Source organism: Bolinopsis microptera, chromosome 13, assembly GCF_026151205.1.
Source record: "Bolinopsis microptera isolate Bmic1 chromosome 13, MBARI_Bmic_1.0, whole genome shotgun sequence".
Lineage (NCBI taxonomy): Eukaryota > Metazoa > Ctenophora > Tentaculata > Lobata > Bolinopsidae > Bolinopsis > Bolinopsis microptera.
Window position 1 is genome coordinate 4,164,113 of NC_087084.1, and position 16,893 is coordinate 4,181,005.

At 38.6% G+C, this 16,893-nt stretch overlaps 1 protein-coding gene across 3 annotated transcripts in view; it reads right to left on the reverse strand.

Annotated features, from left to right (window-relative positions):
• Positions 1-13,926: 13,926 nt before the first annotated feature.
• The window catches only part of LOC134825085 (uncharacterized), a 32,572-nt gene continuing 29,605 nt past the window's right edge, over positions 13,927-16,893 (reverse strand). For all 3 annotated transcript variants that reach the window (XM_063837214.1, XM_063837215.1, XM_063837213.1), the window contains one exon: positions 13,927-14,379. In XM_063837214.1, coding sequence (XP_063693284.1) covers positions 14,244-14,379 — 136 coding nt within the window. In that variant the 3' untranslated portion in view covers positions 13,927-14,243. The remainder of the gene's footprint in view (positions 14,380-16,893) is intronic.

Below are 16,893 nucleotides of genomic sequence, written 5' to 3' on the forward strand. Positions count from 1 at the left end.
TGTTACAATAAAATGTCCAAATTTGGTTATCGTCTATAAACTTGGTTAAAAGTGAGGGGATGAGATTAACATTCATCTGAAACACGACTGGTTTCTAGCAGTGACCAATGAATTCCAATAATTTCTATCACGTGTAAAAACTGATATCCAACACCTCCCTACTTTTAACCAAGTCTATGGATCATTGATGAAATATATTTTCAGACTCATTGAAATAATAACAGGTGCATGTGGATGAAGGGTTGAAAAGGAGCCTTAGACTGGTAACAGTGGACCATTGAACTTGATAGGGTGGAATCTATTCGCTTGATATCTGTAGTAAATGTGCAACATGTCGAGGTTTGAGTATGCAGTCAGAGACAGAATCACAGAATGCAGTCAGGATGCAGTCAGGATATTGGAATATCATGAATAACTTGTGCACTTGAGTATGGGTAGATCGTGCGACTAAGGCTCCTTTCTCAACCCTATCAAGTCCAATGTCTACAATCAAATAGATTGAGTAATTCGACAATGGTAGTAAATTTTATGAAATTATAAGACTACTGAATTCTCAATATCTTGATGTTTAAATCAACACGAAATGCTGTGATATAAATTCAACATCACGCTTGCCAGCACTGTGATATAAATATTGTAACACTGTAATGTAAGTGTAATATATGGTTGAAAAGTTACAGTGGCAATTCGTGCAACTTAACTTAGACAATAAACGTCAGATTAGAATACTATTGGTACACACAAATTCAATTAACAACTTTGTAAGAATATCATAATAAGCTATAAATGCTATGAACGATTTTCTGAAATACGATCAATTTTAAGGCAAGAAAATATCAAAATTCTTGCAATTGAATGATAAATACGTTTCATTCAACGATCAAATTGTATTTGTAGCAAACGATATAATCAAAATGTCGGCAGATTCGACTGGTAGCTCAACGTAAAGTTATTGAAGTTACACAGCCAGCGAGGGATTGAATTTAAACGTAGTAGCAAAATCGGCTGGGATATCAAAACTCAACAAAAGTAAAGTTGAACAACATTGTCATTCCGATTACAGCTGATATGGTACAGTTATTTGTTGATCGAGGAAAAACCAGCTAGAAATCCCGAAACTCGGCAAAATATAAATCGAAATAAACGAAAATTCTGATACAATTTCTGGGACTAAAAGAAATTTATAAATGCTCCATTACGGTAGAAAATTAAGCAAAGAAGAATCTATGCGTTTGTAAATAAATTGTAAATTATGTCTGTAATTGTGTCCGTTATCATTAAACGAATTGAGTTGAATCGGATAAGAAACTTAAATTCATGTCTGGGATACTGGTCCTATGATATAATAGGCTCAATTCCGCCGAAAAAAGGACGTGCTAGGGTTATAATTGTGAATCGTATATAATACGTTAGTATGTAGTTTACCTTTTCCAAATATGAATATTTGTATCTTAACAGTGACAGGTCTGTCCAATATATTGATCTGAACAGAGGAGGGAAGAATTAAGGATTCCCTTAGACTCTAAGGGAATCCTTAATTCCTCCCTCTAAGTTAGAGGTCAAAGCAAAACGTGACCTTTTCTTTACACCAATTAGAAAGATAATTTACTTGTAAACTAATAAAACATTGCGGTCACCTATTTTATTAGAGGTGAATGCGTCAAAGAAACAGACAAAACAAAAGTATTGTTATTACTCAATAATCACTCAATAATGCCGTGAACAACGTGCTATAGTGCTGACCTCAAAGCTGATAATTGCCAGAATGATTATATTAATTATATTTGGCCTGGATCTTTATTTAGAGAGGCTATGAAGAAGAGCTGGATAGAATCTATGGATAAAAACATTTTAACTTATAGTGTAAATCTAAAAGTGTAAGTGTCGCAAATAGTGATCAAAATTAGTGATCTTTTCCTTGTTTTTATGCAAAGGGACAAACAAATTTAAGTACCTCTATTTACATAAACTTGTCTATTTTAGTATTTTATAGACCGTGTTGACATGCGCAAAAGGGTATCACTACTTAATAGGTATCATTATTATTCATTGGGTGCAGTCGATTTTTAAACAAACGGCGATCTTTAGCATTGAGTTTACAGACCGTAAAATTTGAAAAGTATGTACTTAAAGTTAATTAACGTAAAATTAAGTTATATGATACGGTGTTGTTAAAAACCAATTTAAAAAAGTGTTTAATCTTAATATCTTTGCAAGCAAATCCATTTACTTTTAACCATCATGAGGTCGCTTCTTGATTGGTCGAATGTTCGCTTGAAAGATTTCAAAAGGCCGCTACTTTAAATTTATAATATTTAAAACAATTGATGCTGTGGTGAACATTTACAAAATGATACGATGAAAAATACATTAGAAATGTTTGGGTTGGGTTTTTAAGCAAAATAGCTACATCGCAGACAGCGAAAACTAAATTACATGCTGTCTCTAATGATTTAAACTGTATTTTAACCTTTTAACATTTTTCCTGAACCCACATCGGCGGTCCAATCATGACATCACATCTTCTTTTGAATGATTTACCGACCAGATTCCAGAACGGGTGAATTAGGTAAACTTTCTGCACGCCGCCTGATTCGTGATTGCCGAAAAGCGAGGCTACTTAAGTTTGATAATGAAAGTTGAACTTTTAACTTTTAAGTCGTGAAAGTTTGAACGTCAAACTGAGAATATGAAAAAGAAAGATTATCCTTGTTTTATTGAAACATAACTAAGTTCATGTTCCTGGCAAACAATAAGAAACTTGTTCACCGGACAGCATGATGGAGTTGAGAAGATAAAAGAAGTGGTCTATCCGCAATACGGACCACTATGATTTTGATAATGATTGACAATTATAGAAATCAGCTGTGGTTGAATTTTTTAAATTTCTTAACGTCCCATAAAGCTATAATTCATCAGCAGTATTTTTTTCACCAATCGATTCGTAGAACTTACCATCATTATAACAGATCAAAATTATGCAGTGTTTTATAATTAAGAATTTGCAGCATCCGGATCCTTGATGTGCATTTAAACATGGTCAAAATTGAGCTCAGTAATTATAGTGATGCAACCAAAAGCAAACATTTTTCTTTTACTTAGAATTGCTTAGAATTATAAAATCGTAAATCTGCGAATTTGAAAATGAGAGCAAAATAAAAAGTTATCATGGCCCTTATAGTTATAATGTTATTTTTCATTATTCACAGCTTATACTCTTGTAGTACCTGCAGAAGCTTCTAGAGCCCCAATTTTGCCCGATTAAGGCCAAGATCGTCAAAATACGAGTGACTGTGACCCGCCAAATCTTATTAAGCGGAAAGCAGTGCCTGTTTAATTTTATGTTATCCTTCCAGAACTCTATTATTATATAAATGGTCGACAGGCAGCACGTCTAGGTACTAATTGTAATTGCGTAGTAATAACTGTAATGAAATAATCTAATAACTCAATATGTATGATAAGGTATAAATATTAAATATTTGCAACTTACTGTAAAGTATAATTATTAATTACATAGGCTAACTTTATGAAATATTAACATCACCTTTAAATAGTATGTCTCAACTAATATTGACGTTCGGGTAATTTGTTGGAAAACTTTCGTATCATAATGGTACCAGGATATGATTTAGGGAAAATTGGATCGGAATGCAGTATCTTACCTTTTTTAAGAAAAACCCAGCTGCTGAAAACATTTATTTAAACTTGCAATTTATCATCAACGGTTTGTATTTGTAACGAATTCCAAAACGAAAATAGATAAACTTATTCTACAAAACTGTGGAATTCTAGCGATAAAAATGTCACTGCACGTTATTGTACCGGGTGCGTGGGGTTTTAAAATCGTTACAATCAATATAATAACTCGACAGTTAGGAATGCGTGATATCGATCTGTAATGACTCTAAGTTTCCAGGATTTCCCACTCTATAGCAACCGTGTGATGCCACAGGGCTCTGTACGGTTACAAAATTAAGGGATTACGCCGAGTATACTACAGATCATAAAAATTAGATGAATTATGAAATTATAAGGATTAAAGAAGGAGAAAGGAATTACCAAACTACTTCTGCAAGAATTTAAATACTCTAGCGCACGTGAATTCAACATAAATATAACTTAACTTGATACTTCTGGATTTGAAACTGAATGTTAATAAAAGCGGAGAAACATTAACATTTTAACACTAACAGCAAGTTACTTTCATCGGCTGCTAATAAACTAATAAAGCGGAAACCGATAAATCTAATTAAAACTTACGACAATCCTTAACATGTCACCATTTATGAATTTGGAGATTGCTATAAACTGATCAGTCAATCTATACAATTATAAACTGATTAAAAGTCACATAACATATTGTTCAACACAACAAAATATCCAAATATGATATGGAATCAAAATCACCTCTCAACGATACTCAGCTAATACCTAATTATTCTGAAAAAGAGGATAATGGACGGCCAGGAATATCTTCAAATGGGTTGGAAGATTTACAACTGTTTATTACCTTGATTTGTCATAATGAGCATAATATAGATGTTAATGATCTGAATATGCAACTTTCACTGAAGTTTAAAGAAATAAGATGACGATTATGTTCGGAGGAACCGATCAAAGGGCGAACCTCTGTATTCTAACAGACGTTTAAACGATTAATATTTACTAATCTTCACAGCCCCAAGTTTCATTAGGTCTTATAAAGGTCAGGTGACACGGTGATATGCACGACAAAACAGAGATTAATCCGAACTAATCGGGCCTAGGAAAAATCCTAACACGTGACTACATATACCTTGCAAGGAGATGGTCCAACATGTGATCACATATACCTCGCTTGTAAATATCAAATAAAGCATGCACGATGATTAAACGTCTGCTCTTAGCTCTAAGCATAATATTTAATAAATTTAGATAACTTTTACAAAATCCAAGGTTGCAGGATTCCATGTAGAAGGGGCGCTTATCTCATTAAAATTTGACCGCAAGACTGGCTGTAATATTGTAATATCACGGACTAGGACTATAGCCCTCCCAGTAAACATTTAAAATATACTGAATTTGATACAAATGTAATTCCTAGATTCAAACCGCAAATCCCTAAAAAATGGTTACTGTGGTTTCTAAACAATAGACCTAAATGAAAATTTCACTGCCGATGCAGGAGTAAAACCCAAAATACGCTTAACAAAGAGCGTGTGCACGATGAGCTAATGACGCGTGCTTACGATATAATTCCCAAACCCTTGTTAAAACAACTGCATAGCCACATCACAAAGTTCCCAGGGTAATTTAAATACGAAAAATCGCGTCAATCCTACTAGAAATTATAATAATTACAACACGTTGCTGCTTCCTCAGACCGGGCCCTAAAGTAGTTGTTTAAAACCCCCTAGGTTACAGTACTAGAGATCTGAGTATGGCAGGCTAGAAATGGGGGAGGGGAGCGGGATGTTAAATCCGCCTCAACCTACTTAGCAGGAGCGCAACATGCAGAAGCTACAATCCTCCTGCAAACTTGGAAAATAGGTGCAAACCACGTGATCAGGTGGGGAGCTCTGATTGGTCCACATTCAGTCAGGTAAATGTTTGGCGATTCATGAATTTCGGTGGCAGTTAGTGGGCTCTGGTGGCCGAGTTTTGGAGTCTTGCATCCAATGATCCTCCGACTTTTCCACAAGACGTTGTGAGTGATAGGGGCGGGAGGGAGATACACAAGCATGCTGGTGTAACACAATAACAGTAGGTTCAGATACCGTCATCGAGCGTTTTGTGTAACTCAGAGGAGGGATCAGTGTTGGGAAAAAGGTGTGAATTTACAAGAAATGGCGAACACGACTGCAACATGTTGAAATAGCCCAGTCTACATTTCAGCGTCAGCAGTGTTTACATTTTACAGAGCATGACATTCACGGATCAATATCAGGGAGTCACGTTTAGTGTGCGGGGCCGTGTGGTCCACGTTTCTGATTGTGTTTCCTTCTACTTCACTATACCACAGACCTCAACTCGGGCGGAAGTGGGCGAGGAGAGGTGGGACAATTTTATTAGTGCTTGTGTGAATGGGGGTTATTGGATGGGAGTGTGGATCTGCTAATGGGAGGAGGGGATAGTTGTGGTCATAAACAAATGCCCAAGCATGACCCCTCTCATAATTATCTGTTACAATATCCTGGTATGTACCTGACTGCAATCACTTAATATATTTAACCCTTTATTTGTGGGGAGAAGGCTGTGCGGAAGGCTGAGCAGCTGAAAACATTTTATATTTTTCATAGTTGTTCGGTAAAACCGACAATAATCTTACGAGCAATTGACAGTACATCTGAAAGGAGGTACTAAAATTAAAATAGGACTTAACCATAATCCAGCCGTCATTACTTTATACTGAGACACTGGTCTTTCAATCGACAAAAACTTTAGTATTAATCTAAAAAATGTGATGACCGCGACCGACTTTAAGTCTTTGCTACCGCAATATGAATAAGTTGGTAAGAATCTGAAATACTAAAATAAAACAAAATCTACAAACTCGGTCATTCGTGCGAATATTGGTATTTAATTTAAATATGTTGATTAACTGATCTAAATATGTTCTACCTGGTTGTTCGGTGAAACCGACAATGATCTTAATCTTATGAGCAATTTACACACCTGAAAGAATGATGAGTACTAAAATAAAAAATGCGACCTAATTATAATCACGATATAATATCTAACACTTGTATGCGATCCAGCCGTCATTACCCACTGAAACACTAGTCTTTCAATCCCGACAAAAATGTTAGTATTAATATAAAGTATGTGATGACCGCGACCGAATTTAAAATAATTGCAACCGCAATAATTTGATAAGGATCTGCAATACTAAAAAAGGACAAAATCGGTCATCCGTGCAAATATTGGCATTTAATTTAAATATTTTAAACACAAAACATACTGCGTGGCGTGTATTAATGTAGAAAATACCGTACCAAAGCCACTCTGACAGTGGACCTGGTCCTCCTTCTGCTCGTCATGGGCTGACGGTCCTGCGGTCGAGTGGAAAAAGTTGCAAATTAGTGCCGAGGATTAATTTGCAATCTCCTCCTCCCTGCAGACCATAGGAACATTATCATGGTTCTTAATTTACCATGTTTATCATGATGCGAGTAATTCTTGATTTATCCAGGGGTTTCAGGATAGGCCTTGAAATTCGGGGAAACTTTCTTATCGGCGTAAAAGGATAAATCACGTAATATGTATCCGAGCTCTGATTGGTTGGTGAGGGGGAAGTGAAATCAGTGATTGGTAAGTGTGACAATGTTGCAAAATATGGTGGGACATCTTGCAGGGTCGTTAGCATGGCATGCCTGACAACTTAATCAATTAGCCTAATCAATGAGATATACTTGTTATTTGGGGGAGAAGTGATCAGTAGTTCCGCAAGTTATTAGATCAGTAGCGAGGAGTTATTAGATCAGAAGTTGGAATACTAAACGGCAACATAAGTGGTCCAGTCTACAAGCTCTACAAGCTTGACAGTCAATGACTTCATCTCTTCATCAAAAGTTGCTCATCAAATATTTCCATTCTTTTAACATTTGGGGCCGTTTTGAAGAGAAAGCAAAGCTGAAAATTTGACACAGGAACCTTCAACCTACAGCTTAGCCATGGATTGTATACTTGAGATCCTTCAAGTTCATGACCTATTGTTCTACATCAGCCCACGTTAGAGCCGAGACCGTCAAAACTTAGGATCCTAGATTCCGTCGAATTAGCACGTTCATATTTCATATTTCAACAACTTGCTTGCCAGGGTGCTTGAATGAAGTAAACAAGTAAGACGTTAGAGTATGAAGCATATATGCAGTATCTTCATAATGAATCCCAAATATTTGAATATGTATTGAAGTATGAAGTTGAGTTTGCCAATACGAATGTTGGTGGTTTCTCAAATTTTCTTCACAAGTAGAACTGCACCCTACATAAGTACTGATTCTTGCCAAAATTCTAGCCCACCATTGTTCATTTAAGAAATTCTAAACATTTTAATGCTCATTCATAGTTCGCTGTTCCGTTTTCATTTTTATTTTGCTACTAAAAGGTATTTGTATAAAAAGGCCCACCACTTAACTCACACCGTAAATTTACACCTTTTGGTCATTCTCATGTCATGATAACACCTTGGTTATATAAATCCTTGTTATTCACGAGGTCTGCATAATGCACATGGCAACATTTGGACATTTGCAACACACTGGGCAAGACACAAGTTAAGCAAGTCTCAAATTCAATCTAGCTGTTTACAATTTACATCCATATAATCCGGTAAAGTAAAAAGCCCGCCCCCATCTTAATTACAAACTTCTCACTTCAAAACCGCAGAAGTTATTTTGTTTTCTCGTCCTTTTAGCTCTTAACCGAGTGTTGACATCTAAAATTACGCAGGGAAATGGCTTGTATTACGCAGTTGACCAACTTATCAAGTTTAGGAACATCATCTATAGATTTCCATTCTGTATAAAGATATCCAGCCCTAGATATTTTATTATGATTCTCTGCGCCTCTATCAGGCTAAAGGACACGAGCTCAAGCCAGAATGAGACAGCTGCACGCTTAAGACACTACAGAAATTGCAGAGCTCTTCGAATTTTAACTTTCTTAAGTTTTACAAACACAAGCCTTTTTCGTGCCGCCACGTTCCTCACTCCATTGTTTTGGGTGATCTTTTAAATGTTTTACCTTTGCACGGCTTGGAACCTTGTTACAGACAAACATTTTAAACAGCAAAGTTAAGAAGCACAAAATATAATAGTCACGAATGCCTTGGAAGTTATTGCAAATAAACTAAGGTTTATTTTTAAATGAACTGATTTTAAAAAGAAATAGCCGCGTTAAAGCCCAACTTCTGTACAACTAAGGAAACTGCTGCTAAATTTTTGAGATTCTGCTCCTTAGAAAGTTAGAAATTAGAATTAAGCGTTATAATTTTCAATATTTATAATCTTGGTCAGTAGATTTGTGTCTTGGCAAATACTCTAATATCACTTATTATCATGTGGTGTTGTCAATGTAATTTATTCTCATGTTGGACACCTTCAAGTGGGGATGGTAATCTAGGGTGAACCTAATCTTATTAGATACGTTTAAATTAATCAGCTCATTCATTGGTCATTGTCAACGTGATAACAGTATCACTTATATCACTTTACTCAGCAACATATTCGCCATTTCTCGCTCATAATAAATTTGGGGGAGGGAAACTCCCCCATGTGATAGAATCGCAAAACGTGACCTTTGTTATTTCTTATATGGCACAAGTAGCTGCAATTGATCAGCTCTTAATTGGGCTGCAATCTTTGACAGGCCTATAATTACCCAATTTTAAATGAATAATATCTCATCGTATGATATGATGATCACGTAAAGAGAATGCTTCCCGGAATCAGCATAATGAACAGAACAAGATGCTGTCAGCTGTGCGAATGCGGAGAATTCATGCCCCACCTGTAGTCCCTAGAGGGAGAGTTGAACTGGAGAGGTGAATCATCAGGCATCACACCACTTGCTCGGATGACTTCTTCAGTTACAATAATTTTCGAGTTTTACCCTTGGTATGGTCATCAATAAAACATTTTTATCTTTAGACCCGGTTGTAAATTTGGTCTTATCAGGATTACGCGGTATTTTAAGCCATGATATAAACAAGAGACTTGAGATAATCTGAGTGATCTTTAACCATGCATTAACTTTATTAACAGGAATAAGTTCTGGAGAAAAGATGCAAGGAAAAATCAAGAGCATCGTTTTCATTATAACATCGAATTAATTATGGTATATTTGCACGGTAGTATATGGTCAGTACATTAGTGGGCAATGAACATACAGTTTATAACCAGAAACAGAAAAAATGTCGTGGTTAAAATAATAAATTTGACTGATAACAGAATTGAAATTAATAATAATGTTTTAAGTTGCGAAACTAGGCCACGCCGGCCTGATGCCGATTTAAACCGATTACCTTGCTCATTAGTACATAAGTATCCCACTTATAGACTTACCTTGGATTAAATTAATAAATTAAAAACATTTAAATGATTGGCTTTCATTCTTGTAAAATGTATCCAAAGCTCCTCCTCCACACCCGGAAAAGTTAACGTGAAAACTGCGGCGCCCTTGTTAAATACTATGTGGTACCAGCCAGTGTGCTATTTTCAGGTTATACTTGTTAACTCGTCTTCTATTTTAGTTTCTGAAGCATGAAGACTCATTTGTGGAACCCGTACTGGCACGGTTACCACAAGATAAGGGGAGGCACCACGTGTGGTTCTGGCACCAACCCTTCAACACTGGGAACTTCTGGGAAATACCTTCAGCAAAACTCCACCTGCTATGCTAGTTCTGCAAACAGGTGTAATTCAAATGACGTTCAGGAAAATCAGCAGCCTAGCAATAATCAGATTCGTACGCTAATGGAAGATCCTTTAGATAAACCAAAACTGATCCCAAAGAAACTAAAAGTTAAATTCCCGATATCTGTCAAAAAACCAGCCACTTTACCCAGAAAGATAACTATCTCAACTCGAAGGCGTGTGGATTCATTAAATTCGTCGTCTGAACGTATTTCAAATTGTAAGCTAAGAGCAAGATATGACTGTTGTAAGCACAACATATGTAAAGGTAGACCCGGAGGTCTACCCTCTAGAAGATACATGTCTTCAACTAAGTCATCCAGAGCAAAAGAGATAAAAGATAGACGGAAAAAAGAGAAATCCGCTATCTACGTACCTCTGCAGTTAGATACAATGGAAGTAGCTAGGTGTGAAGATCGACACGACCTCGAGGTAGATTCAACGAAGAGTATTTTACCTGCAGACCCTGCAACCAGCAGTCGGCAGTCGTTTGAGCAGTCTTCACACATACTCTCTAAGTTTCAAAATGCTGGCCCATCTAGCTTCACTCCAAAGAATAAACGGAGAGAAGTCGGCGGGAAATACCACCAGTCTAACTTGCAACATACAAATCTTAGCCGGGGTAAAAATAAGCAGCAAAAGAGAGTCAGAATCTCTGAAACGGTCTGTTATTCAAAGGAAAAGGAGAGTCACGAGTTTAGCGACAGTGTTCTGCAAGTACCAGGCGTGGGTATCGCTCAAAATAGTATGTTCTCGCACATAAGTGGTTATTTTAGCTCCTATAACGAGCAGAAAGAGAACTCCAAATTGAATCCCTCGTATCCTATCCTCGGTCGGGAAATGATAAGAAAGTTGAGCACACATTTGTTGGAGGCGACCAATTCATTAAAAAATACAGGGGATGTTGTTAGAGTTTCGGACCCCACGGCTAACCAAATTAATGATTTGTTAGGACCGAATTTAGGAATTGTTAGGTCTATCTCTAACTCTAGTGACTTAGAAAATCAAAAGGAAACTTGGTTTAAAACTAACAACATCGCATGCTCAGAGAGGAGAACCAGAACTGAATATTATTTAAAAGATAAAGTCTCTTACCTAGGCTCCAAGAATCACGAAACTCAAATAGTTGTTCAGCCGATAAATGAAGCATACCTCACGGACAAGTCCGCATCATCAGAATCTTTGGACATATCAAGAGTTTCTGATCGGCTGGTAACTGGTGCTGTGATCGAGCTGCAATCAGTTGGTAGATCTTCACTGCAGCAAACTGATAAATCCCATTCCTTACAACAACCATCATCTCCAACAACAAACTCATTCAACCAACCATCATCTCCAACAGCAAACTCATTCAACCAACCATCATCTCCAACAGCAAACTCATTCAACCAACCATCATCTCCAACAGCAAACTCATTCAACCAACAATCATTTCCAGGATGTCACTCCTCCCAACAGAAACCATTTTTAATATCACACTCCGTCAACCAATCATCATCTCCAACAACACACTCCATCAGCCAATCATCATATCCAACAACACACTCCATCAGCCAATCATCATCTCCAACAACACACTCCATCAGCCAATCATCATCTCCAACAACACACTCCTTCAGCCAACCATCATCTACAAAACTGAGTTCTCCAGAGTCATCAGATGGCTATGACGACACTTCCTCTACCAATGCAAACTGTGATATATCATCCAAAAGAGGGAGATTAAAGATAAAAGATCTTGCGGAGAGTATTGAAAGCTTGGCGGAGGTTGGTTTGCAACACATTTACATTTCATCAATCTAAAAGTTTGTTTTACTTTCTCAGATATGCTGGTAGTATAATTGCATTTCGCTCTTTATGATTAATATTAGGGTCATATAAAGCAATTCATTCACGTTTGCGCGTATCATTTAGAATCTGGAGTATAATTTTAGCAGGTACATCGTACATCAAGGGGACCATCACGAAACTGCAGTACAAGATTTCCTTCTGAAAGCAGGTTTGAAATGAATATCGTAAAGTGATACGTATCATAAAATATGTTCTGGTTGATGATGAGGACCCCTAAAAATATTTGCTCTTCACAGTTTAAAAGATGAAGATTCTGGAGAAAGAAAATCATCACCTGGGATCAGCAGTTCCAGTTCCCCGACAGTAACTTCTGAACCTATGTCATCAATAAGTGGGGTAATACAATTTGAGTAATATTTCAACTTCATGGATAATTTAACAAAAATAAGCCATAGCGCAAGTCCTCCTCGCCAGTCGCACAATTGCAATTTCCCATATTTGAAACTACAAGTTTTTTATAGCATGAGTTGATAGTGAACTCTTCAGGATGAGAGATACAGCACTCCCCTCCTCGACGAGAAAGAGGTATCTTTACCAGCCAGCCAATCAGCCGTATACACAGAGTCACGTGTCAACACGATCACGTTACCTCATCAGCCTACAGAACAGGATCCTACAGCTCCTTTGCATCATGATTCAGAAGACGTGCATAAAACAAAGGACAGTTTTTCATATAAGCAGAAAAAGTCCTTCGTTGGTCCGTACTGCTCAGAATGCATTCTTCCATCCGGAAAAACTATAAAAAGCCACTCTCCGAGTAGCACAGTGAGCAGACCACGGTGGAACTCAAACCAAAACCATACTTCCCCCAATAGATCACGGTGGAATTCTAACCAAACATGTTCTAGTGCCAAATTACAGTTGGAGAAGGGAGATATCATGGTGAATGATAAAACCAGTATTTTATGCTCTGAAAACAGTCAGCCTCACTGTAACTCCAGTACAATTGGCTTATCTCATCCACATATTTCGTGGGATTATTATATCTTAGCTCAACAACAAGATGATGTGAACAATTTGCTATCAAGTCAGCTTTCTGGAAACCTATCAACACACCTATCAGCCTCAGAGAAGTCACAAGGTACCTTGCCTCAAAATGAGGAAGTGACGAAATATTCCCAATCTCAAGAAAGCAGGCTGCTAAGTAAACATAATTGGAAAGTGTTGGTAACACAAGATTTGCCGTATTACAGATCAACCAGCAAAACAGTTAATTCAGCAAATGATCTCTCTATCTCGACTGGCGATGTTTTTCCTTGCAAATGCAATCACTACATGACTGATGGTGATTTTGAACGACACACAATCAAAAACGTGGGCGGAACCAAAAACTTAAAAACTCTGAAGCAATATTCGAGATTAAAGTCAGTTAACCGTTCTGCACGTAGGTCGTTTTTAAAAGAAACGAAAGCGTCAGCAGACAGACGAATCAGTTTTAAACAGCCGAAATACCTCACCTCCAAGGATAATCTTAATGTTGTTACAGTACCGATACAATTACATTATCTAGAGCTCCTTGATCATCGAACTAGGAATTCTGAACTTAATGATCATGAATGTCAGAAAAGCAGACAAGGTACTTTCTCTTTTAATAAATCCGATCAGCTCAATTCGAAGGATATAGATAATCCTTGGGTTGTAGTTTTTGCTCGGTTTAACGAAAAAGACAAACAATTGGTATACGAAGCAATTTTGAGTTTGATGAATAAATAAGATTTTACTATTAAGCAAGGCTATTAATAATGTGACCGTTTATTTTTTCACTTAATAAACATTAATTCCATTTTCATCAACCGTAATTGTTAAATCTCACAAACAAAATCAGTTCAATATTAAACTAAATCGAGACTACAATTTAGCATTTTACAGGGTGATTCAAAGAGAATGTTGGAATGGTTTTTAAATGATACATTTTTTAATGAAGGAGCAAATTAGATGTTGTCTCAAATCACACTAAAAATAACAAATTTCCGATTTCTATTCGCAGAATCCCACTCAGAAAACGTAGGAAAGACTTCTAGCCAGCTGCGCTCTGTTCCTCTTCCCACTTTCTGTTGCTGGTCTACTTTTCTCACTGGTTGCGGGTCTTAGATACAGCTTTTTGTAGATTCTATCAACGGTTGTGTACAGCCTGAAAGTTTTGAACAATTAAAAGGGGAAAAAAAAATTTAAGGGATTAGTTCAAAAAGAAAATTAATGATAAACCAGGGGGGGGGGCCACTTACCGGGCCCAAAAAGGCCTTAACCCGGGAGGATTCTTTAATCGCTTTTTTGGGGGGGGAAAAGGGAATTTATTGGATTTGATTTAAACCCATTCTTTCACCCCCAAGCCCGGGGGGGGAAAACCCCGGGTTTCTTTTTTAATGAATTTTGCCCAAAAGCACAAATAGATTATTGGGGTTTTTTTGGGGTTAAAATTCCCTTCCCTCAAACCAAGGTTCTTAAGGGGACCTTAAAGGGCAAACCCAATTCTTGTTAAGCAGTCTAGCTTTATTGGGAAAAGGTGGCAAACCCCGGTTTTGCCAAAAGGGGGTTAAACATTTTAATTTACCACCAGTTTTTTAGGGGGGGGGGGGTTTTTGGGTTTTCTTTTCCCATTTTGGGTTTTGATAAATCACAAACGGGGGGTTGCCCCGGCCCCTTTTTAATGGGGGGGGGAAGCCTTATTGGGTTTTTTCTTAAAGGGTTTTTCAATTCAAAACGAAACTATTATTGGGGATTAACTTGAAGGGTTTTTTCCCCTAAGCGGGTTCGGGGGGGGGGATTTATTGGGTTACTTTTTAAAGGGTTTGTTAAAAAAAGGGGGGAAGGGGAAAAATTTTAAACGGGTTTTGTGGGTTTAAGGGATCTTTTTCCCCAAGTTTAAAATAATTTTAAATCTTGAGGTTTGGGGTTTTTATGCAGGGGGGGAAAATTTTTGGGATCTTTGGTTAAACCCAAATTTGCCCACATTTGGGGGGGGGGAAAGCTTTATTGGGTTTTCCTTCCCCTTTAAACCCCAGTTTTACCACAGGGGGGGAAGGGGGTGAGTTTTTATTTCTTAATTGAAAAGTTCCCCCCAATCCAATAAGGGGATTTGACCTTTCATTTTCCTAGAATTCGGGGGGGGGGGAATTTTTTCCTTTTTTGGGGGAAACCCTTAGGTGGGCTAAAACCCGGGTTTTGAATAGATGGGGGGGGGGAGAAATTATTCCCTTATTTTGGGGTTTCCCCCGGGTTTTTCCCGTTCCCCATGGGAAAAAGGGGGTTTAAATTGGGGTTTTGGGGGTTAAAAGGGGGTTTTTTTTAAAATTGGGGGGGGTTTTTGGGAAATTTGACCTTCCGGATTCCACTGGTTTGGGGGGGGGTTTTACTTGGGATCTTAGGTTAAACCCCGGAGTTCTTTTCCCAATAGGTGGGGGGGGGGGGGGGGAGTATTATTTGGGGGATCTTGGGGGTTAAAACCCGGATTCTTTTTTCCACTGGGCGGGGGGGGGGGAGCGGGCTATTATTTGGGGGGATCTTGGGCTTAAACCCCGGGGTTTGTTATAGCAGTGGGGGGGGGGAAGTATTTACTTGGGATTTTGGGAGGGCTTGAACCGGGGGTTTTGTTCCATTTGCGTCGGGGGAGGGGGGGGTACTTATTGGGGAATCTTGAGGTTAAAACCGGATTCCCTGTTCCATTGCAGTGGGGGAGGGGGGCGGGGGTTAATTTTATTTGGGGTTCTTGAGGTTGAACCGGAGTTTTTCCCACTAGAAGTCGGGGGGGGGGGGGAGTCCCAAAACTTGGGATCTTAAAGGCTTGAAAGGAGTTTTTTTTCCCCTTAGCAGTGGGGGAGGGGAGCTATTTTATTTGGGGGATTTGAGGTTAAACCCCGATTTTCGTTAAAATAGCGGGGGGGGGGGGGGGGGGAGGGGAGCAAACTTATTTGGGATCTTGGGGGCTTAACCGGATTTTCTTTTTCCAAATTGAGTCGGGGGGGGGAGCTACTTATTTGGGGATCTTGAGGTTTAAAAACCCGGGTTTTCTTTCCTAGCAGGGGGGGGGGGAGCGGGCTATTACTTGGGTTTGGGTTAAAACCCCGGAGTTCTGTTCCCTAGCGGGGGGGGGGGGGGGGGGGAAAGGGGAGAATTTTTTTGGGATTTTGAGGTTTTTGAACCGGGGTTTGTTCCACTGGGCAGTGGGGGGGGGGGGCGGATTTACTTATTTGGGATCTTGGGGGTTTTTGAACCCGGAGTTCTTTCCATTGCAGTGGGGGGGGGGAAATTATTGGGATTTTTTGAGGTTAAACCCCGGGGAGTCTTTTCCCATAGCAGGGGGGGGGGGGGGGGGGAAGTTTACTTTTTGGGGGTTTGAGGTTTGGGAACCCCGGGCGTTTTTTTCCCAAACTAGCGTCGGGGGGGGGCTATTTATTTGGGATCAAAAAGGTTTTTTAACCCGGGGGGTTTTTTTTCCACTAGCAGTCGGGGGGGGGAGGGTACTTATTTGGGAAATCTTGGGGGGTTTTGAACCGGAGTTCTGTTCATTAGCAGTCGGGGGGGGGGGGAAAGCTACTTTTTGGGATTTGAGGCTTGAACCCGGAGTTCTGTTCCACTAGCAGTCGGGGGCGGACGCTACTTACTTGGGATCTTGAGGCTTGAACCCGGAGTTCTGTTCCACTAGCAG